Genomic DNA, 24,890 nt, shown 5'->3' on the forward strand with positions numbered 1-24,890 from the left:
CAAATTCAGTAACTCTCCCTTTAGTTTAAACCTTCTACAAGTAAACATATTGTAACACATAATATCCATCGCTAGGAGCGCTTTAAAACTTAAATTCCTCACAACACCCCTTTTAAAATTATGTTGTGATATATATATCTTGATATAGTCAGTTCTTGAATATCTTGACTGTCCATATTTGAGTATATCTCCTGCCGAAAAATCATATATACTGTGTGTTCTTTCATGTTCTTCATGTGGGAAAAGGCTGACTCACATAAATATGTAGAGCCGAATAATCCAGTCAGGAAGGTAGCACATTTCCTCATGTTTGGGTACTTTTCCTCTGTGAGTAAGTTCCAAAACTGTCCATGAGCCCGTAGTGTCAGAATCTCATCCTCCACTCCAGACGAGTTCAGGTGAAACAGCGTTGCAATTTTTGATGCGAGTGAATCAACCTCAATATCTTCCTGAAATGGGTAGCACATAAATGTAGCAACTGGCTCGAGTAAAGCAAAGTCTTGAAAGCGTTTGTCAAACTCTGACAGACACTTCCCAGTGAGCACTATCCCGGATTTCAACGTTGATTTCTGGTTGAAAACGCGTTGAAATGGGGTCTGAACGTCTTAGATGTATTTTCATCGTATTTTCAACCGGCTAAATTACGGTTACAATATCAACGTGTCACAAAACACCAATTTGTTTTAAAATATTGATGGTTTGTTCAGTTGTAGGTTGAAAGAGACACGATTTTGGTTACTTTAAACGTATTTCTCAAATCATATTACGTTGGCCGTTGATATGTGGTCTACACGAAGACGTGATTTCAACGCATTTAATGTTTCATATAAAACGTCGTAAATATGGAACTATAGACTCTGTGCTGTCAACAAGAAGCTCCCAGGACATCATAATGAGAGTAGAGCACATTCTGTCTGTATGTTCACATAAAATACAACTCTGTGTTTACTGCTGGAACACGCATGCGCACGGACTCTGTGCATTTTTCTAAGTTAGAGACGATACGGCTGGAAAGACGGCACGGTTTGAGCTAGTTAGCTCTTACTGAGTTGATGAGCGAAGTGAACGAGCTGACGGAATAAATGAGGCTTTACGCTAACGACATACTCTATAAGTACTTGAACTACTTTATTCCAATATTGCAAACCGAAATATCATTACCATACCACTATCATATCATGTTATGCTCACCATGCGGGCGAGGCTGCTAGCTTGTAGTGTTAGCATGTAGCGTTAGCATTTTACGAACAGGAGCTAAACATAGACATGTGTGTTAGTTAATGTTGGAGACACTTTCTTTGTGGACTGTCCCTGTAGCCCAACGTTATAAAATAGAGTATTTAGAACATTTCACATGTAAAATACACGGCGGACAGCGAGTGGGGCTGTACACAGTTTAAATGTGGGAGGACGTGAGTAAAACAAAGTAATGTAAGAACATGGTCAAAATATTGTTTGGCTTATGGCAATATACAGACAATATAAACAATATACTGTGTAATATCCAGGTCAGCATCGTTCCATTGAAAACACGTTTAGAAGACTTCTACAGTATGGTCTCCGGTGAAAAGAGGTTCAAAACTGGTCTAAAAGTGAATATGTTTTTCTGATACTTTATTTACAGATCTCCACGTTGAAAATATGGCAGATCTCATGAAACTGGCTCCTGTGTGGCTTTGAAAACGACATTTAAAGAAGGAAAAGGAGATTATGGTTTTATATGAAGAACATTGTTTACATTGTTTACTGAGTTGATGAGCGAAGTGAACGAGCTGACGGAATAAACGAGGCTTCACGCTAACGACATACTCTGTAAGTACTTGAACTACTTTATAACTACGCTAAATTACGTCATCGCCTAATTTGCATAATTGTAATGAGCGCTGTAGGAGAGAGGCGGGAACAGTGGCGGCTTTGCACATGCGCGATTCATTTGCAGTCTGGACACAGAGAGTGTGGGTCTACTCTCTGTGTGTGGGGCTACTGTGAGACTAACCGCCTTTGAGTGCTTTGAGACGGCGGAGGGGCTCACGGCAGCTCCCGCTGCTCGTTCACGGCAGCTCCCGCGTGCCGAACGGTACATGCTTTCACGTTGGAGTCAAAACACCAGAAAAGTCTCCAACAACACCAGAAAAAGTAGCTAGATTTGTCGCTAGTAGCTTTTGACAAAAAAAGTCGCCATGAGGGTTTGGAAAGTCACCAGATTTAGCGAGAAAGTCGCCAAGTTGGCAACACTGCTGATGTTGCATTTTTCGTTTGAAAGCATTAACTGAGCTGATCATATTGACCACGGTTATGTCTTTTCCTTGCAGCTCTAAATTAAGCTAATTCAACATGTTGGTCAGATCGGTTAAAATGCAGTCTAGCAGCCACTGATTGTCATTTAGTTGGTTGTATTCTGCATGTTTAACAAGATGTTTGACTTATTTTGCAGTCATATCTGTAAACACCATCCGAATAAAAATGCACAACTGGGCTGTATCACTTACGTCCGTAGACTCGTCCAATTGCAGGGAGAAACACTCGCAGTCCGCGGTGTCCTTCCAAAGCTGCGGTGTCAAATCCTCGGACTTCACAGCGCCGTGTAACTGTACTTCTTGATAGCTGGAGAGCTTTGATTGATGATAATATTTCCGGTTTGTTTTTAAAGTCCCGAAACAACGGGTCAGCTGCTTCAACGAATGCCTCTTTTATCATCTCTCCATCTTGGAAGGACCTCTTGTGCTTAACGATGGAGTGACTCACCCGGAACGATGCTTCGGTGGCAGCCTTCGATTTTGAAGTCAGCTGTGAGAAAAATGACTGCTGTCCGGACAACTGTGATTTTAGTTCCTTCACCTATTTCTCAGCTCGCTTTTCGGCGGGAAGTCGGTGTCCTCCTCCCATTCCGCATGGAAGTGGTAAGTTTTTGGTTTCTTACTTGGGCCAGCTACCCCACTAATTTTTATACCCTTTCTTCAGTAGAAATAAATTGGAAGGCTAACTAATTAGCTCGCCGGAGTTTTGCAGTAGCTTGTGCGGTTGACCGCGCATGTGTGGTTAGAAAAGACGTGATCTCAGACTCGCTGCCCTGTATGTCAATCAAGTGGCAAATGCCATAGGGAGGATGGATGATGATATAAGTGATTTTCAACCGCTGTGTCGCGGCACACCAGTGTGACGTGAGCGATCATCAGGTGTGCCGTTGGAAAATGTCCAATTTCACTTAATGAGTCCCAAAAAATATTATTGAGTTGTTGCAAATACTTTGCCATTGTTGAGCGTCTGAGCTGCAATATAGTGGCTGGCTAAGTAATAAATACTCTTCCATGCCAGTGGGTGGCAGTAGGTAGCGCAATAATGACCTTGTTAATTTTGGACAGTAGAATGAAATGACGCGCGGGAGAGGTTGCGGTGACAAGACGAACAGCGATGGCGAAATATTTGAAAAGGAAAAATGCAGACTCTGAACTGGGCCCTGGGCAAAATAACGCGGGTGGACATGCTGACAAACGGGCAGGGCCCCCCTCTGGAAGCCGCGAACGGTACCCCCATACGCACTTTTGGGACACGGTGCCTGGAGCTGTGTTTTATGGGGCAGCGTTTCAGCTGGGACTTTGTTACTGCCAAAATTGCCATTCCCCTGCTTGGCGCGGATTTCCTATGCGCTTATGGACTATTGGTGGACGTCAAGGGCCGCCGCCTGATAAATGCTGTGACTTTTTGTTCTTACCCATGTACATTAAGTGGAGCGGGCTCTACCAGGTTGACTAGCATGCTTGCAGCGGCTGATGAGTTTCTGCGTCTGCTGGCCGAGTTCCCAGACCTCTTGCAGCCCACATTCTCCTCCTCCACGGTCAAGCATGGGGTGGAGCATCACATCTCTACCACCGGCCCACCGGTACATGCCGGGGCCCGGCGCCTAGATCCAGCAAAGCTCACCATCGCCAAGACAGAGTTTGAAAACATGGAGCGCCTGGGCATTATTCGCCGCTCCGACAGTCCGTGGGCTTCACCCCTGCACATGGCCCCGACGCCTGGGGGCGGGTGGCGCCCGTGTGGAGATTATCGCCGGCTCAACGAGGCAACAATCCCAGACCGCTATCCGGTTCCACATATTCAAGACTTTTCTACCCACTTGTCGGATAGCGTGGTGTTTTCGAAAGTGGACCTGGTACGAGGTTACCATCAAGTGCCCGTTCACCCGCTGGACATTCCCAAGACTGCGCTGATCACTCCGTTCGGCCTGTTTGAGTTCTTGAGGATGCCGTTTGGCCTAAAAAATGCAACTCAGCCAGCACGGGTTGATCATCAACCCGTGCTAAGTGCCAGTTTGGGTTGACCACCATTGACTTTCTGGGTCACCGCATCACAAAGGACGGGGCGGTTCCCCTTCCGGCAAAGGTGGAGGCAGTGACTAACTTTACATGCCCACTCACGGTGAGGGCCCTGCAGGAGTTTTTAGGCATGGTGAACTTTTACCATCGCTTTATTCCCTGAGCAGCGCAAGTGATGCGGCCCCTGTACGAAGCCCTGAAAGGCAAGGCCATCAAGCAGGCTGTGGACTGGACTGAAGAGAGGGAACTTGCGTTTGTTGATGTGAAAACGGCTCTGGCAAACGCAACAATGCTGGCACACCCGTCACCTAAGGCTCCGATTGCCATCACCATGGACGCTTCGGACTACGCGGTGGGCGCGGTGCACGAGCAGTGGGTGAAAGGGGCGTGGCAACCGCTTGCTTTCTTCAGTCGACAGTTGCGGCCTAATGAGCGGAAATACATCACTTTCGATCGGGAGCTCCTCTGCCTCTTTCTGGCCATTCGGCATTTCCGGTTCCTGCTGGAGGCTCGGCCGTTCACTGCGTTTGTGGATCACAAACCACTGACGTTTGCCATGAGTAAGAGCGCCGAACCATGGACTGCACGCCAGCAGCGCCAGCTCTCCTTCATATCAGAGTTTACCACGGATCTACAGCATGTAGCGGACAAGGAAAACCTGGTCGCAGACTGTCTCTCCAGGGCTGTCACCGGGGCTGTCCAGTTAGGATTGGACTATAACAAGATGGCAGAGGATCAAGTTACAGACCCGGGCGTCCAGGAGTTGAGGACGGCAGTTACGGGACTGCAGTTGGAGGAGGTCCCGTTTGGCGAAACTGGTGTTACGCTCCTGTGTAACATCTCCACAGGCCAGCCACGGCCGGTTGTTCACGACGAATGGAGACAACAGGTTTTCAATGCTATTCATGGACTGTCACACCCTGGCAAGAGGGCGTCTCAGAAGTTGGTCTCAGCAAAGTTCATCTGGCACGGGCTGAAAAAGTATATACGTAGTATATATGGTAGGACCTTTGCCCCCATCCCGTGGTTTCACACATCTCCTCACGATGGTAGACCGAACCACTCGTTGGCCAGAAGCTGTCCCGTTGTCATCAACAACGGCGGATGAGGTGGCTCGGGCGTTTATTCAGGCTTGGGTCACCAGGTTCGGAGCCCCAGCTGACGTTTCCTCGGACCGAGGCCCACAGTTTACATCAGAGCTTTGGAATGCAGTTCCAGAAAGCCTAGGGGTGAAGCTCCACCGCACTACCGCCTACCACCCGCAGGCTAATGGGTTATGCAAGCGGTTCCACCGGTCGATGAAAGCTGCTCTCCGGGCCAGCCTCAAAGGCTTGGGTGGACAGGCTTCCGTGGGTCATGTTGGGGCTTAGGACAGCCCCCAAAGACGATCTGCAAGCTTCATCGGCAGAGCTGGTTTATGGACAGCCACTGCGGGGGAGTTTATCCCCAAAGTCACAGACCCTTGGTCTGCAACCCAGCAGCGGGAAACGCTCCTGGAAAAAGCCAGGCTGTTCAAACCAGTGCCCACGTCGCAGCACGGCCTTCCGCAATCATACGTCCCGTCCAGCCTCAGGTCAGCGGAGTATGTGTTCATTCGCCAGGACGGCCACCGTGGACCCTTTCAACCCCCCTACGTTGGGCCGTTTCGGGTGCTGGAGATCGGAGACAAAACCTGCAAGGTCGACATGGGCGGCAAGCTGGAGTACGTAGCGGTTGACCGCCTTAAACCAGCACATCTAGACCTGGACCAACCGGTACGGTTGGCGGAACCCCCACGGCGGGGGCGGCCTCGTACCCTCCCACCTCAGCACGACAGGACCCGGAGGGGGCCTTCAACGGTGGTCCTGCTTCCGGCCCCAGAGACACGGAGTCGGGCTGGTCGGTTGATCCGGGCCCCGAGACACTTAATGGTTGGGACTAATCTCAGGAGTTGGTGAATTCTGGGGGGAGGCATGTAGGGGACGACCGAATTCACGGGGCCCCTTTAAGGAAAGGGGCGTAACCCTGGTGACAGGGGGGGTTAAAGGGTGGCAGGAAGTGAATGTGAAGACATGTTTGTATGGATGGAAATAAACGGCCACAAGGTGCAGCCAAAGGGAATACTCGCCTCCTTGTTTCTTTCCACGCTCCTACAATTTAATATTTTTTCTTAAATACACTACATGTATTGTAATTTATAAAAATATTTTTCCCATTATCTTACACAGCTACTGTCTTCCTCAGGTGCTCTGCATCCAGTGCAGCTTGTTTTAAGTAGAGCTTTTATCCAATCAGATTTCACCTCTGTGTCTCTAGGTAAGAAGAGAGGCCCGAGGCCTGCAGACTCACAAGTGAATCCCTTTGCAGTTTAAGTGAATGGGGACGATATTGTTGATTGTCATAGTCTTCAACCAATCAGATATTTAGTTTGACATGTTGAGAAACACTGTCCTACCTGAGCGCTGAAAACATTATATTTCCGTCTATTTATGCTTCTGCATCTTCGTAATGCACTAGTATTATCCAAACGTATTGTTCGGTTAGTAAGACTCGTACTGAACGGTTTAATACGAATACGTATATAGTTACAGTCCTAGAAACGGATAATAGCTGTGGCGCCATCATGAGGTTATAAGGTGGTATTTCAGCTGCAGGACAGCAGTGAGCCCAGATATAAAATGCATGGCTGGTGTAATGACACTCAAGGCAAAGTATGACTCTGAGGGCGCTGCACAGTTTCCAAGCTTCACTCCCGAAATGATGCCTTAACTACATGCTGCTCAAACGCTCTGCATGTTTGGAAGCACATACTGTGTGAGCAGCTTTTCTCTGTGATGAAGATGAACAAAAACCCACACAGGAATCGTCTCACTGATGCACACCTTTACTCCATCTTGAGGGTTTCCACAGAACCTAAGCCCAGATATTAATGAACTGGCAGCCAAGAAAAGATGCCAAACATCTGGCTCTGGTACATATGCATAAAATAATGTAGCCTACCTAAACATGTATTCTTTTTGCACTTTGTCCAATATCCCTTCTATCCTGTTTATTAAATGGTGACTCTATTTGGCCCTCAACATAGTCCCAATTTTTAATTGTGTCCCTCCCTGAGATCGAGTTTGACCAGTGGTGGGCCGTCAGGGCCTGCAAGGCCTTCTCTGCTGGCCTAAACAGAATCACAAAGTTATATCTATTTTATAATTTAATAATTTTTCTTAAATACACTACATGTATTATAATTTATAAAAATATTTTTCCCATTATCTTATTTTCTCATTGCACAGCTACTGTCTTCTTCTGTTGCTCTGCTTCCAGTGCAGCTTGTTTTAAGTAGAGCTTTTATCCAATCAGATTTCACCTCTGTGTCTCTAGAAGAGAGGCCAGAGGCCTGCAGACTCTCACCTGCAGCCAGTGCAGATTAAAGAAAATGGGGACGATATTGTTGATTGTCATAGTCAACCAATCAGATCTTTAGTTTGACATGTTGGGCGTATTCTTTGACTATCAGAGCCTGCGTGCCGGCCTATAATGACGTCAGCATTACATGCCGCTCAGTGTCCATGTGTAGCTTTCCCGCGAGGTGCAGAGTGTGCTGTGATTGGTCAGTGGGTGAGCACGTGACTATCGTGAAACGAAACTTAACAGCCAGCAGAGGCTGATGGGTAGTGAATTACATCACGTGATGCAGCTCAGCCAATCAAATATGGGCATTCTGACTGAGTGAGATGCACCATGACACAGGGTGCTGAGACGAGGAAAGACATTGCAGAGCAGTACGTTCAGCATTCAAGTTGTGAAAGTAAAATCCTCTGATAATCTCTTTGGGTCGTGGCTTGTCATTAAGGAATGATGGTGGATACCACAGCCAGACCAGCTGAGAACATTATATTTTCCTGAATTTAGGCTTTTGCATTTTCTAAATGCTCTAGCATTATTCAAATGACTTGTACCGAACGGTTTAATACGAAGATGTACATTAGTGATGGGAATTCCGGCTCTTTTTAGAGAACCGGCTCTTTTGGCTCGGCTCACTAAAAAGAGCCGGCTCTTTCGGCTCCCGAATGGCTCTTCAGATTTTTTGGTGCTTAAATTAATTTATTACCAACAATAATGTAAAATTATGCGCAATATGAATTACTAATGTGAAAAAAACATGCACTATATCAAATGTTTATTATATAAATACACTTTTATTTATACACTCTACAGAGTGATAAAAAAAAAAAATTAGAACGTGCAAAACAAACGTTTAACTATTTACAAATGAACTTAACTAACTTTTAACTATTTTAAACTTTTAGCTTTTTAATACTTAACAAATTTTAAGTGAAACAACATGCAGAAGCTTACAGAATCACACAACAAAATATAAATTATGTCATGTGCCTGTGCAGGTTGTTTGTGGAGCCAGCTCGATATGAGATTTTAGTCTCATGTAGGTCAATGTAATTGAAATGTGTCCAGATTTTGCTGCGTTTCCTGTTGACACTCATTTTCTCAACTTTTTTTTTTTTACCTTTCCAGTCCGTTGCTCTCTTTCTCTCTCGTGACTCGTTTCCCTCCCTCCTGTTCGTGTGCTTGCTGTGTGCTGTGCTGTGTGTGTAACTCCCGCCCCTCCCCCCTCTGCTCAGCGCAAGCACAGACACGAAGCCACACATATTGACCAATCAAATGCGGCTTGAGAGAGAGAGAGAGAGAGAGAGAGAGAGAGAGAGACTCCCGTCGTTCACGTCAAAGAGCCGGCCGGTTTCGTTCGCGACCCACACATCACTAATGTACATCGTTACAGCATTAAAAATGAATAATAGCTGTGGCGCCACAAAGTGGTTATATAAGGTGGTATTTCAGCTGCAGGACAGCAGTGAAGGCCCAGGTATAAAATGCACGGCCCGCCACTGAGTTTGCCCCCCCCTGGCATATATGCTGTATTATGCTAAAAGGTGTCATTTTGTAACGTTTTTGGTTGTTGGTGTGCCGCGGGATCTTTTTAATGTAAAAAATGTGCCGAGGCTCAGTAAAGGTTGAAAAACACTGGCATATAACATATTATTGCTGAAACATTTGTCAATTATTCAACTAGTTGATTGTCATAAAAACTAATCTGCAACTATTTTGATATCGATAATCAATTCATCAAACAAAAATGCCAAAAAAGTTGTTGGTTCTAGCTTTTAAGATGGAAGGATTTACTACTTCTGTCTTATATGACAGTAAACTGAATCTATTTTTTGAAACTAAACAGGGCATTTAAAGACATTTTGAAACGATAATAAACAGATTTAATTTCCGAAAATAATCTTAAGTGGCTGCCCTATTAAATTTACAACGGAAATTTACAACAGTTCACTGACCATGTGCATCAACTACCCTCTAGACCTGGGCATTGTACGACCCCCGGGCCATACCCGGCCTTTTGGCTTTCGCCGACTGGCCCACGGGACTACAATGGGAAATTAGGAATAAAACGTAAATAAGTGTACATCATGCACGGAATACATCTGCATTGCTTATATTTTGAAGCCGACTTTTTGCTGTTTTTTTTTCTTGTCAATTTACATTTGTTAGTATGTTTGTGAATATGTGCGAGCAGCAGCATCACTGCAATGAGTTGATGCAAAGCGGCACGGACATCTGAGGCTTTGCTAGTTAAGCTGCTAAAGCAACATGCTCAGAAGATGTTGGTTCTCTTTGGATCTACCTTCATATGTGAACAAACATTCTCCGTGATGAAGTTTAACGAATCCAGATCCTCTCTCACTGACGATCCCCCTCAGACATTCAACCTGACTTCAGTGCACTTGTTGAAGCCAAACACAGACTAGAGTTCTCTCACTGAACTGAAAAAACTGAAAATTATATAATTGGACTACAAACGATAGTAATACAAGTACAAATTTTGCAGAAACACGATCCCTGTCAGTGTTTTACTAATATATATGGATATTACATATTCCTGCTGCAGATGTTTAAGGTGGAACTCATTTTAACAACTTTATACTCTGTTGTTCAGTTTGGGTAGTTAGGAAGGGTTTGAAAAATTATAATGTGCAAAGTAACTAAAGCTGCAAATGTAGTGGAGTAAAAAGTACAATATTTCCCTCTGCGATGTAGTGGAGTGGAAGTACAAAGTTAAATAACATGGAAATACCCAAGTAAAGTACCTTGAATTTGTACATAAGTACAGTACTTAAGCAAATATACTAGTTATATTCCACCACTGGTCATAACATTTACTCTTACCACTCACAGCTTATCAAAACCATACAATGTACTGCTTTTTATAAAGAGGGAATAATATTGAGCAGGATTGAGTTCAGTCTATTGGTCCGGCCCTCCACAACAGTCCTTGTTTCTCATGTGGCCCCTTGGGAAAAATAATTGCCCACCCCGGGTCTAGAGGAATCTGGTAAGAAACATCCAGGCAAAACAAGGTACAAGCCTTTGTGAAACCCCCTTTATCAAACCATTAGTAAAGCAGACAGGTTGTGCTTTTACATATTCTATATACAATCTCTGAAAAATGTATAAGGAGAACAACACACCAGTTCTTTCTCTACATTCATTCCATACCAGCAGCATTTTTTCAATTGCCATAGAGATAAAGGCTGGTCGTATAGAAGGTTTTCACTTGGCTTTCTTAATTTGGTCTACCTCCAAAACAGAAAGGGAATTCATGGCTTAGGAAGGACATTAAAATATTATGATACCCTTCACTAATTAACAGTCACTGTTGCTAGCAAAAATATCAGGTAATTTCCAAAATATTCTGGCATTTACATATTCACATGTAGAGTTTCAATCGTGTTCCGAAGTGTTTCTTTTTGTATTTACGTTGTAAAATCAGGAGAACGTAATTAACAAAGCCATCAGGGCCAATAAACAGAAAGACCTTCCTGGGGCGAGAAGTGGCTTGAAAAAAAAAATGAGCACACTCCTGTACATTGAAGAGAGCAATCACATTAACTTAAATGCATTTCACTGCAGGTTAGTAAATCTCTCTGAACCTCTAGCAGTGTTCCTGCATGCCTCTAATTAAGAACAGTCAGTTTTTGGCCTGGCCAGGACCCCGAAAACACTGGTTTATACCCTCACTCTGGGACTCTGTTGTCCCCTGTACTAATCTCTCATCAGTAATGTAAATTCACTACTGTACAATGTAAAAATGCACTCCTTCATTGAATGACTTTGAGTTGCTTTTTTCCCCCCCAGAACAACAGAGCATAGAAAGTGTAGTGTAAGCAGGACGGGACAGTGTGTTTAGGCAGGTGACATTCATGCTCCTGCACTACCTTGTTTCTAAGGTAAGGACATTTAGAGGACAAGAAGACTGGGGTTTCAATGTGGATATGTTGTGGAAGAGTTGCAGTACATTATGTTGCTCCTTATTAACGGTGCGTGTCAAGAGATGTAACTGTACAAGAGAAGATTAATTACTATTAATCTTAAATACTGTTTGGGTTTATGACCTCCATTCCTGAAAATAAACAGTATTTTTGAATCATTACAGTCATTCTGGACTGGTTCTGTTAAAAAATGTTAAAATGGGTAATTTAATAAAATTTCCCCGATGTAGAAAATATGACTAAAATGCTTTTGTACTGCTTACACTTGTGTTGTATGCATGCTTGTATATATTAATGCTGTCCGCATATCCACAACACTTTTCCTTGTGTGTCTTCTTGAGTCCAGTTGTCTGGGAAAGATGTTTGAAGATTGTTCTTTTGATCTCCACCTGAAAGAGAAACCAGAAAAAAGTTTACAATGTTTACTGAGGGAATGAATAAAATTAGAAGAAGAGTAATTTTCTCATATAGACTTCCATACAGTCAGACTTCTTTTTGCAACCAGAGGAGTCAACCCCTGCTGGTCAGTAGAGAGAATGCAAGTTTTAAGACACTTCCGCATTGGCTTCACTCGGCAGAACAGGAGGTTGCCGTCTGGTCCGGTCCGAGGGAAAAAACATAAACTTTGTTGCATTATGTTTTAGAGGAGTTCACACAGACAAGAAACTCGCTGATTGGACAGTTTTTCTGATTGTCATCCTGCATCATGAGAACTCACATGGGGAAATCAATTCATGTGATTGACATTACTGTCTAGTACTCATTACTACAGGTAACAGGTAGAGACAGTAAGAGTCATATTTTGCCTTGAGTGTGTCATTACACTGGAGGTCTATCAGCTCCATTTGGATGTGCACAGGTACTCTTTCCACGTCAACTGCAAACGGATTGCTGAGCAGTTAAAATTAAAATTTCTGAGCCGCAAAGTCGGCAAATCGCAGAGTGAACTCTGTGCCAAGTGCACCCAGTTTATCAGCAAAATGTGCAGTCGGGCACACAGGGGTGGAGACACGGTTTGGCAACACGGAAAGTGACCCAAGTTTCCTTGCTGCATCCGAGTCTCCCACAGGCGCAGCTTGGCTTGGAAAGCTCTTGCTGCATCATACATGTCTGTGATCATACATGTCTGTGATCACACGTGCCCATCCCAGAAGCTGGAGGTTTAGCGCAGTGAGATGCTTCGTTATGTCGCACAAAATGGCCAGCTCACATCGCCACTTTTCGTCCCGGAGCTCTGTGGTGTGGCAGGCTAGTTATGAGACATATGATATTTTCTCGCGGCTCGGATATAATTGTACCGAGGGCCGGATTTGGCCTCGAGTTTGACATATCTGATATATGCTGACAATTTATTGACAAGTCTCTCAATTTGTTGATCCTTACTTGATCCAGGCTTTTCATCTGGGTTAGAATTTTGTCTAGGGCCCAGTTCAGAGTCTGCATTTTTCCTTTCTCAATATTTCTCTATCGCTGTTCGTCATCACAATCCTGTCATCACAATCCTGGTTCATTCGTTTGCTTCCACACTAAAAAAAAAGAAAACGCACCAGAATCCACCTGGAAACGTACTGAGACCCACCTTTTCAAACTGTCTCAATTTGAAAACAACAGCCCAAATGACGTACTAACCAGGAAAACGGACCTGAGTTTGTTTCAACTAAACCAAACCTGTTGGGTGTGAAAGCATCACTAGTGTTTATGTGGTAAGTTGTATGTCAACCCATAAGCTATAACTTCTTGATTAGCCGACAGTATCTTTGTTTCTCTGAGTTAGTCCTCAAGTTTGTTCTGTTGTGAAATTGCTTAATGCAAATTGTTAACTTAGCAGTATTGGGAACGTAAAGGAGCGTGTTTGGGTTATCAGCATCTAAGAAACTAAATTCTCGACATCAATAGAATTATTAATGTCAGTAACAATTATTAATGATTATTAATAATAACGGGGCACCACCCTGCGGACAGGGACCAATAACCAAACTATAAACTAAGTCTCATAATTAGTGTTCACTCACGATATTAACAGTCTGAATTCTATTACACGTTTGGAGTGAGAGTGAAGGTTTGAGTTCGAGCACAGGCCACTACATCCAGTTATTATTACACACATATGCACGAGTAATCACAGACAACTGCTCTTTAAAATATAACAGAGTTTATTAAATAAAATAATAAATGATCAACTCAAGTAATATCAAAATCAACAAACACTATCATACAATTATATGTCTAATACCTAAAGTCAAATGAATAAAGTGGGGTACGGATATGTATATAGACATATATACACGTGTGTGTGTGTGTGTGTGTGTGTGTGGAAACGAGGGGGGGGGGCTAATCAAACAGTGATGGTACGTAACCTAAAAAGGGGCGTGTGAGCCTACAAGCAAAGATGGCGGAGTCTAGGGACCCGCGACAAGATAGCTGAGAGGTGGCTACGTGTAACCACGTGGGACGGCGCACAATGTGGGTTGGGACAATAGATTACGCGACCACGTGTCTGAGAGGTTCACCCAAAATCAGTGAATCTAACTATGTGTGTGCGGGTTAGTAGGAAGAGAGGGAAAGAGAGAGAGAGAGAGCGAGAGCTCTGAGCGCGGTGCTCGGCGCTGCAGCGAGAATGTGAGAAACAGCTGAACACTCGTAAACTCTGTGGTCGGATTCTGAACCGACCGGTCACGCTTGTACGGTGATAGTTGCGGTTCTCAATCTCACTCACAGAGCCGATTTAAAGAAGAGATAATAAAACCAAACAAAATAAAATAATCCCCAAAACAAAACAGATCTTTATCACTGCGGTGAGATGCGAGTATTGCTCTCTTATCACCCCAAAACTCGGTCGGCGAGACGAGGCTCCGCCACCGTGGTTTAGGTCTTTGAAGTGATAAAATCACAACCTCCACATCCACTCGCAGCGAAGGATCTAATGCAAACAGTTACAGCAGGAAATACACAATATAACGGGACTCCGTGGTCCGCGATGCTTGCGCAATAACACGTTATAACACGACAGTAACTTAACGTAACAAGATACAGGAATAACAACGACATAACGAATAGGCTAAATTAAGCTAATGCTAAACTAAGCTAGGCCCAGATACCAGTAACTCTTACTTTGAGAAGCTTCGTTCGGTAGGGTCTGTTTCCAGTGGTAGGGATCACTCGGTCCTCGAGTAGCCGCTGGCTCTCGATGGCGCGGCCTCGGGGCTGGCTGGCGCAGACTCGGCCTCCTCGCTGCAGAGAGGGGCTTTTTAACTTCGGCTGAGGGACGAGGTTTGGGTCGTCCTTCCCGGAAATCTTCGGCGAGGAAAGATTGTTACCTTCTGCCGGCGGGGTGTACACAAAAAGGGTGGGAGAACGGGGCATAGGAGTTATCCGTTCTCGCACTACAGGATCCAAAACTCAAAATAAAACACAGTCTGTTCGACCAGCAAATGTTACATGTGACCTGATAGGATTTGATGAGGCCGCGGTTCCTCGTGAATGTTCTTGTTGCCTGGACGAGTCCGGAGTGAAGAGGCCTTGTGGACCTCCTGACACCAGCGCATGTCCGGAGTGAAGAGAGCCTTGTGGATCTCCTTACACCAGCGGTGTCTGGACGGAAGAGGAATAATTCTAGCTGTGCTCAGGCTTATAAACCAGGTGGCACAACCAGTGGGGGGCCCTTTCTTGGCCAATGAGGGACCAGCATCAGGTTTCTGCTGGAGCTGGGGGGTGTGGTCATCCGGCATGAGGTTTCTTGCAGACTCCAGGTCAGGCGTTTTGGTGAAAGGAAGGAACATGGCTGCTCCTTTGTTTGAAAAGCACGTGTGAAGGTCTCAGCCAGCCAGGAGAGCAGGGTCAGATCCCAACAGCAGTACATTTCCTTTTCTGTAGGAAATGTACCAAATGTACCTAATTAGGTGTTAATTAGTGAGCGGACGGCTGAGGCTATGCTATTTATATTAGCAGTAAAATCCAAACACCAAGGCAATGTTGCCATTGTCAACAATGAAAGAAAATGTTTTATATATTACATTCATTCTCTTCAACTTTTTTACTCTTTAACGTATTTTTCTAGATGCTCACCTAGAATCACTGCTGATGTTCAGCAATCTCTTCAGGAGTACCTTCCTCCATTCTCTCATCCTCCTGTTCAACGTCCTCCTCCATCCTCTCCTCCCCTCCTGCTTCCTCTCTCTCCTCCTCTGCTCTCCTCTCTCCCTCCCTGGCTGCTGGAGTGCAGCTGTGTGGCCCTTGCTGCCTCTGGTTGCGCCGCAACTTGCGAGCAAGGCCTTTACTCCTCTGCCCTAGAGAGGAGGGCTGAGTCGTTGTCATGGCTGGACTGGGGGATGGGGACATGATGGGACATGAAGGGGAAGAGGATTTGGACAATGAAAGACTGCTCAGAGTTGATGTTGAGGAGGGAGCAGCCACTGTGGACAGTGGATGGCAGGCACATGTAGACGTTGCGGCGGCTACAGAGGGCGGTATGTGTGATCCTGAGGAGCCACAGGGTGTCTGGGATGGGTGACTGTTTGCTGCACCCTCCAGGTCTGGGTATGGGGCAAAGGTGGAGGATGCATAGACTGTGGACAAATCAGGAGCTATAGAGCAGCCAACTGCTTCATAATCAGCAGGACCTTTGGGAGGAGAGTCTAAGATAACAAGAGATAATAATTAACACAGTTTGACAGTGAAATATGTACCTGAGTAATAGTTATAATAACATTTGTATATATCCTCCAAAGAAAATGAGAATATTGCTTTTGTGTTTACTCCTACCAGGGCCACTGCTGGTCTGGGATTCATTGGTCATTGGTGGCTCCGCCTCCTCTTGGATCGTTGGTACTGATGCTAGAAGACCTGAGTGTGAGAGTGAGAGTGAGAGTGTGAGACAGTGTGAGACAGTGTGAGAGTGAAAGTGTGTGAGAGTGAGATTGTGTGAGAGAGTGTGAGTGTGAGAGAGAGATTGTGAGAGAGAGAGAGAGTGTGTGAGTGAGAGTGTCTCACACACACACACAAAATGGACCAAAGAATAAATATCTCCGTGTATATATATATAATATATATATAAATCTTAGGTTAGTTGACATACTAAGTCCTCTGTAATGTGAGAGTTGCTGGTAAACTTGTTTCATCCTCTCAATGTTGAGCCTGCTGCCCTCTGCATGGTTGATCATTGGTTTTGGGTAATCAACTCCCACCACACAGTTGGCTGCCTTCTGAACCGACTCCGGGGCATTCCACGGCTCATAGATGTACCGGTTGGGATAGTCCTTCAAGATGGGGATGTAACGCCTGCAGGAAATTTCATGGTAAATGGTAAATGGACTGTATTTGTATAGCGCTTTTCTAGTCTTCCGACCACTCAAAGCGCTTCAACACTACATGTCATTCACCCATTCACACCCATTCATACACTGATGGCATGGGCTACCACAGTGGTTCTCAAATGGGGGTACGTGAAGGCACTCCAGAGGGTATGTGAGATTTAAAAAATATATATTTAAAATTAGCATCCATTCAAAAATCCTTCAAAAATAGTTATTTAATGAATATTCAATAAAATATAAGTGTAAGTTCATAAACTGAATTTTATATTCAGTAGGCCTTTGGCCGGCATTGTCGACTTGATTGGAAAGAGAAGTGTCCTTCTCTTTCACTGAAGAATCTGTTTTCTTCACTTCTGCAGGCAAATTGTCCGCTTCCTTTTCCAGGATACGAAACAAGAACAAAACAAACAGTCTTGTTTGGTCCAGTAAATCTAAAACTGTTACCTAGGCTTTTCTTTTAAAAACAGCAATGTTGTGTCCTTGCCTCCTTACTTGCGAATTGAATCGCATGGAATGGCAGAGATTTGGGGGTGAAACACACTACTCTGCTTATGTTTGGAAACACATATGTTTTGCTACGTTTACACTGAGCGGCCACACTACGCCGGAGTTTTGGAGCACCCTAAGCGAAGGAGTTTGAAAACACCCCCGAGGTTGGAGGAGTTTGAAAACTCCGGGGTTGCGTTTGCGTGTGGATGGTCGGAAACGGATGTGTTTAGAAAAAATTACGCCCACACCCGTGTTTGCTACTTGATTGGTTCTTAGCAGCCATGACGTCTCCTTCCTTGATTCGTCACACTCGCTATCACGTGACCCGTACCCGGAACAAAACAAACAGCCAGGGTTACCAGTGATTCATTTCAACATGGATAACGAATTTCAAGCGTTGCTTGCTTTGTTGTCTGTACTAGCAGCTGTTGTGCAGTAAAAGTCTGCATTTCTGTGGAGGAAGCAGCTGTTATTGGAGCGATTAGCGAGCGGCGTGACCAGCGGCGTTATCAGACCTATGGAGTGGCCTTCAGAAGCCACAGTTAGCAGTAAATGCTATTCAGAGCTACGAGTGAGAACAGACAACAACACGGAGGAAACGAGTGTGTTCTGCCCCCACATTTCTGTGTGGTAGAATGTCATTGCATTTTCATGCTTGTATTTATCCCTCCTCTCTTGCCGTAGTTAGTGCCTCATTGTTTTTAGATTCTAATGAGAAGACACACTGCACTAACGTTTTACTTCTTCCGTTTGGTAGCCTTGAGGGACATTAGTCTGTAAGTATTTCTTCATGAAGCATGAAAAGATGTACGAAGATATATTCTATTCGCTCTTTTAGTATAGCATTTGTGTTGTATTAAATGCTAATCGCGGTTAGCATTTCTCCATTGGTGGTAATGTTAAAATTAGCTTAGAAGCTAGCTAGTCCAGACAGCCATGTTACATGATGGCTAAGCAAGAGCAGAATAGAGTGAGAGACGTGTGTTGACCACATTTATGGACCCATAATCTAGTAAACGTTTACGTGTAAGTGTTGATTTTAAAGTAAATTTGATGTGAGAGAGAGCCTTATGGAGCGGCCGTCTGAAGCCACAGTTAGCAGTAAATGCTATTCAGAGCTACGAGTGAGAACAGACAACAACAACACGGAGGAAACGAGTGAGAGACGTGTGTTGACCACATTTATGGACCATAATCTAGTAAACGTTTGTGTAAGTGTTGTAATTTTAAAGTAAATTTGATGTGAGAGAGAGAGAGCTAGAAAGACCCGCAGTGCTGTAACTAAGTCTGAAAAATAAAATTTCTAAAACTTTCCACGAACTGTCTTAAGGAAGATCTTAAGTATCAAATACAACCTTTCATTATTAAAGACTACTTTATTACTCTGTCATTTTTTTAAACTAAGCAACCAATCCACTTCCTGTTTACACCGTCATGCGCATGCCCAGTGTACGCCCAGTGTGGTCACGTGCTGTCCGTCTTTGAAGGTTGCCATGTGGATGCAGATCAATTCGAAAATGATGCTGAAACGCCCGTGTGGACGGAGATCGTTTCTATTTGAAAAATCTGCTTCCAAATCGAAACGGAGTAGTGTGGATGTAGCAAAAGTGTTGTAGAAGAACGGGTGGTCCTGGGGTGTCTGTGGGCCTTGACCAATGGGAGGGCAGTGTTGCGTTTGGGTGAAGATTTCACAGGTAAGTGTGAAATCCTTTCTTGTGGGGGTTTAAATGCTATTTACCTGCTATTTACCTGGGACGACTGTAGCTAAGTGGATAGCAGGGCCGTCTTTCAATCAGAGGGTCAGTGGTTCGAACCCCGGCTCTGGCTCTGCAAGTCGCATGTCGATGTGTCCTTGAGCAAGACACTTAACCCCAAAAATTGCTCCCGTAGCTGTGCCTACGGTGTAGAAATGTGATAGACTCTGAATTGTAAGTCGCTTTGGATAAAAGCGTCTGCTAAATGACTGTAATGTAATTTACCTAAATCAGGCCCCTGAAGGAACATACATGCCAGATCCCTTTGTTTCAAAGCACATGGTCCCAACATAGGGAAGGCTGGCCAAGCATGAGCTCAGGCATCCTGCCCCAGAAGACTGGTTCTCTCCATTAGGGAGTACCAGAAGGGACAATGCTTTGATGTCTCTGAGGCAAAGACGTCCACCTCCGCTCTGCCATACCGGATCCAAATACATCTGGATGGAGCCCCCAGTCACCGAGGGGTGGCCCTTGGCGGGACAGCACATCTGCTGCAATTTTATGCACTCCAGGGAGATAAATGGCCTTGAGGCTCAGGAAGTGGGGAAATGTCCATATAAGGAGCTGTTGTGACACTTGCACATCCTGCCTGGACCTGGTGCCTCCCTGATGATTGATATGATACACTGACGAGGCTCCCTGTCCAGATGAGAACACGCCGGCCCGTCAGTGCTAGGAGAAAATGTCGCAGAGTCAGATATATTGCGGGTATGTGTTCTAACCCCTGCTTCACGCTCCATCGGCCCTTGATGGTCCTGCACTGTCGGACTGCACCCTTACCCATAGAGAGGCGTCTGTCTCCACCACCTCTAGGTAGGAAGGGATTACTCCTAGAGGAACCCCCTTGGTAAGATATAGTGTTCTCTTCCAAGGCTTCATTGTCTGGTAACAAAAGCTGGACACCCTGACGTTCCTGTCCCGGTGCCACTTGGAATCCAAGTGGAGCCTGTTGACCCAGATTTGAAGGGGACGTAAGGGGGGCCCGGCAGGCTGAGAAAGAGGCTGTATTTCAAAACCCTGCCCCTCTGGAAGCAACCTTAAAGTTGCTGAATAGCCTCCATTCTCTTCTGGAAAAGGAAGGCTCTCATTGACTGTGAGTCGAGTGTCATGCCCAGGTAACCTACCCTCTGACTGGGTGTGCGATTGCTCTTTGAGTAGTTCACCGTAAGGCCCAGTTGGCTTACATGACCAAGGAGCATTGCTGTATCTATGACTCCCTGCAGCCCAGTTGAAATGTTTAGCCAATCATTAGTCCAGGTAAGATTGTCAAACCTCTTGAAAGAACGGGAAACTACAAAACAAGTTAAACTCTGTGTACTGAATGTGATGAGTCTCAATCTGCCTTGAGCTATATTTACAAGTGAAATGATCCTTTTATCTTGTAAAATACTTGGTAAGCCTGTCCTTGGAAGGCGAACCTTAGGAACTGCCAGTGGTAAGGTGCAATAGGCATCCTTGAGGTGTATTGACACAAACCAGGCCCCCTGTTCCACTGTCTGGAGAATGTCTGCCATTTGCAACATTCAAAATGACAGAACCTTTATACACTTGTTCAACCCTCTCAGGTCTAGGATTTGGCAAAACCCGCCATCCTTCTTCGGAATTAAAAAATACACTGGATAGAACCCACTGAGCTGTGTATGGCATTCTACAGGCATGATTGCGTCTTTGTCTAAGAGGGCAACAATTTCCTGCCTGAGGGCAACGGATTCTTTTGAATCTCTGACCATGGTCTTTCTGACGCCGCAGAAAGTGGGTGGCCGGCATCGGAACTGTAATGTGTATCCCTTGGAGAGTGTGGACACCACCCAAGGGTCTGTGTTCTCCCTCTCCCAGTAGCTGAGGTGCTGCTGAGAAAAGCGTCTGACACCGGTCCATCGCACCTCAGGTCTGGACCCCTAAAGCCTTTGGTGGGGTGACCACATGGGGCTGGTGCTCCAGGCACCCGAAAAGCCAGCTGGGAAGGAGCACGGCTGCGCTGATCAATGTGCCCAGGATAGTGAGGGGCTCTAGGTTGTCCACCCGGGCGAGGAGGTGGACAACCCTGAGCCTCTTTGATGTTGTTGGGTCTGCAGCCATACAGCAGGCGGAATCCCAGTATCACCACCTGGTGATTATGGGCCACTCTTACTGACAGTGGCATAAAACTACAGCCCGCCATGAGGTGTTCAATTGCCAGACAGGCCGGGTGCATGGTCATCCTCCATCATGAAGTGGGTCAGCCCCCCCAAATAAAAACACTGACTAGATGAGTAACCCAAAAACAGTACATAGCCAATACTAAGCTGATACTTTTAAGGAACAACATATTTTATCCCATTAGACATGTGTGTCAAATTGTCATAATTAGTAAATTAATTATTGAGTTATGGCCAAAACCACGTTTTGTGAGGTCATAGTAATTTTTTGTGCCAAATTTGAAATTTCCCTCAAGGTATTCATGAGATACTGTGTTCGCAAGAATGGACCGGACAGACGCACAGACCAAAATCATAATGCTTATGGCCATGGAGGCATATAAAAATCCTGAATAATAAACATATGACATTAAAAGCTATATGTGCAGTAATTGCATTGAGCTTGGCACTGTCTGTTTTCCTTTACACCAACAACACACGTACGTGACGCAAAGTCATAAGAGTCATCATTACTCGCCACACTAGGCCTGTACAGAATGTCATTTTCTAAATTTAAAGCGCCCATTGAGGTTTTCAAATAAAGCTTCGAGAGTCCGTTAATACAGGTGTGAGCCTCCCTTTGTGTGCTCCGCAGCAAGAGGGGAGAGCAAACTGTTTTTTGACTGCAGTGAAAATGTTTATGAAAGCTAAACGTCAACAAAAATGGATAGAATATTTTGCTCTCTAGAAACATGGGAATTTTGGAAATGATGAATACGTCAATCTTTTATTAACACATTTTGACTTTTGGACACAAGACAGACAACTACAGAGACGACGATGTGCTGCAGTGCTCACTGTGTGTGTAAGAGAGAGAGAGCTGGGAAAAGACGGTGGACAATGTTCAAAAACATGGCCAGCAATGTTTCTGAAAGGCCAAGTGTCTGTATAGTGTTTCTTTTTGCAGAAAAGTGCTGGCAGAGTGCAGCGCCTTTATGGAAAGTTCAGAGATTTAAAGCGCTTGAAGCATCCACACAAACTCTTAAAAAAAGATGCTGGCTGGTGCTCGGAAAAAAATACTATGTGGACACTGATCCTAAGTTATTAATGAAACTAATTCTTATGTCAAAGTTATGAATGAAGCTTTGAAGATTCCAGCTATTCATGAGTTAGCTGTGCTGAAATAAAAGATACACCTTTGTGTAGTCAAAGGTAGAAGTTACTATAATATTAATATTATTAATATGGAAAATTACATGGTATGGTAGAAGATGATGTATAAGTAGCAGCATTACGTCTACCTGATGTAGTCTCCTGATGGGTCAGTTCTCCTTCCAAAACCAACAGGGCAGTAGCAGTGGAAAAACTGCTGGAAGAAGGCACTGCAGGACAGCCACATCCAGCTTCCAGCATTTACACTCCAGTCTGCATCCAGCAGTAGCTCCTCAAAAACCTGCAGGAACACACAAATATATTTATATAATATTTTGATTTATAGTAGAAATTGGTCTTAAAGTGAACATTGATGCTGCAAAACTTGAGTTTGTGTTTTAGATTACTTTATTAGAAACTTTTCCGTTGTACCTTCATGCCGCTCTCCCAGCTGATCCACAGGTCTCCCCTGGTGAGAAAACAAGCCACAGCATGTCGGGCCAGGTGGTGGATCCAGCCCTCCTGTCTGAGCTGAGTCATGATGGCGTCAATCCAGGGAAAACCAGTCTGACCCTCAGCCCACTTGGCCAGTGCCTCTGGGTTCTGGTCCCATGGGATCTGACAACAAACATATGTGCAAGACAGATATTAACTATATACTCTTCTTTCTCTCTACAGGAGAATCCTTTTTATCTCTAAGGCCCCGATCACACCAAGACAAGTCGTAGAAACGTGTCGCCTGAAAAATCATTGTTTTCCTATGGTACGGTACGCAGGGCATACGCTCCTCTCGCCATGTGTCTCGGTTTTTATAGTGGCTTTTAGACGGGCATACAAGTTTAAATATTGTCAGCTTTTAATAAGCACCAGTCGCACCGCTTGTCACCGTCACACTTGGGTCAATCAAATCGAGCAAGAGGTGGGCTTTAGCTATAGCTGGTTGTATGTGGTCCGTATTTGCATTTACTTCATAACCACAGGGCGGCGAGTCTGTAGTTACTGACTTTTGACAATTTACTCCGAAAATATCAATAAGGGTCTATGTTTAAATTGTAGCTTGTGTCTGAAGTACAGATGCGTCAGTACTGTATTTCAATACACAGTATACTGCAAATATATTGTGGCAAAAAACATAACCTTGAAAATGTAAATAATGTGGTTAGAACCTTACATTTGCACTACAGTGCTTAACAAGTTGTTGTCCTTTATGTAAAATGTTATATAAAATGTCTATTTTAAGGCTATAAGACCAAGAGCCTTCAGCTATGAAGCTCCTCTCCAGTGGAACCAGCTCCCAGTTTCAGTTTGGGGGACAGACACCACAGTTAAAAGTAGGTTTAAGACTTTGCACTTTGATAATGCTTATAATTAGGGCTAGCTCAGGCTTGTCTTGGACCAGCACCTAGATAAGCTGCTATAGGCCTAGACTGCTGGGGGTTACTAACTTGGCTTCTTACCCAGAGTCATTGTGCTTTCTCGCCTTACATGTTTCTATGGATTATGGTTACACCTGGACCGTGGTTGTGCCTGCCACCGTGGTACTGCCTGCAACCCATTGCTACCATTTGGCTGACACCCACTATGATTATGATTGTTAGTGACATCATTCCAGTATTTTCACTAATGCTGTTATTGTTTGTACTATTTTTGTATTGTAGTTGTACTATTACTACTACTTATGCTATCACCAATCTCATATCTATAATTTCTGTCATATTCTCTAACAGTTTTTCCTTGTGAGGGTCCAAGAAAAGAGGATGTCAGATCTTGTACAGATAATAGAGCCCTGTGAGGCAAATTTATCATTGACGATATTGGGCTATACATATAAAATTGAAAAGAATATTTAACTCACAATTGCCGTTAAATAAGACAATATAAAGGGAGACATATCCACAGGCTACAGTGCTGACAATTTTATGACCTGTTAAGTGTGAACCTCTTCTTTTAAATAGAGTGACGCAAAGGCCCACCTGGACACAGATGGGGTTTCCCTCCATGCGGTCAAAGTTTGGGTTGTTGGTAGCAGCTGTGTAGAAGAACTCCCTCCATAACAGCTGGCCGAACAGGGACAGAGGAGGACTGCAACGCTTACGAAGCTGACAAAGCACAAGATTGAAAGAAGTAAAGAACAACAAAGAAGAAAGATCATTGCAATTGTTGTGATTCCAAATTTGATGGTCAAAGAGAACAATTAAATACATACATACATATAAGCCCCTCACTGTACAGAAGTGTACAACACTATTAACTTGTGTTCCACTGTGACTTTCATTATTAGAATTGACAGAGAACAAAGTATCCAAAGTACCTTCATGTAGAGCTCCCTGAGGTTGTAGTACAAAACCCTACAGGACAGACAGCCAAAGCGCAGGTAGGGGCTGAGGCCAGTAGGACTTGCATACAAAGAGCACGTGTTGACACG

At 44.5% G+C, this 24,890-nt stretch overlaps 1 protein-coding gene across 1 annotated transcript in view; it reads right to left on the bottom strand.

The window, feature by feature from the left end:
- Positions 1-15,712: 15,712 nt before the first annotated feature.
- The window catches only part of LOC142971987 (cryptochrome-2-like), an 18,381-nt gene continuing 9,203 nt past the window's right edge, over positions 15,713-24,890 (bottom strand). Inside the window, exons 5-11 of the mRNA XM_076112742.1 lie at positions 24,777-24,890; positions 24,439-24,564; positions 22,898-23,083; positions 22,615-22,766; positions 16,716-16,918; positions 16,403-16,483; positions 15,713-16,275 (exon numbers count right to left, since the gene is read on the bottom strand). The exon at positions 24,777-24,890 is cut by the window's right edge and continues 27 nt beyond it. Coding sequence (XP_075968857.1) covers positions 15,713-16,275; positions 16,403-16,483; positions 16,716-16,918; positions 22,615-22,766; positions 22,898-23,083; positions 24,439-24,564; positions 24,777-24,890 — 1,425 coding nt within the window. The remainder of the gene's footprint in view (positions 16,276-16,402; positions 16,484-16,715; positions 16,919-22,614; positions 22,767-22,897; positions 23,084-24,438; positions 24,565-24,776) is intronic.

The sequence above is a fragment of the Anarhichas minor genome, unplaced genomic scaffold, assembly GCF_050575085.1.
Source record: "Anarhichas minor isolate MPS153535 unplaced genomic scaffold, ASM5057508v1 ptg000005l, whole genome shotgun sequence".
In the NCBI taxonomy this organism is placed as follows: Eukaryota; Metazoa; Chordata; class Actinopteri; order Perciformes; family Anarhichadidae; genus Anarhichas; species Anarhichas minor.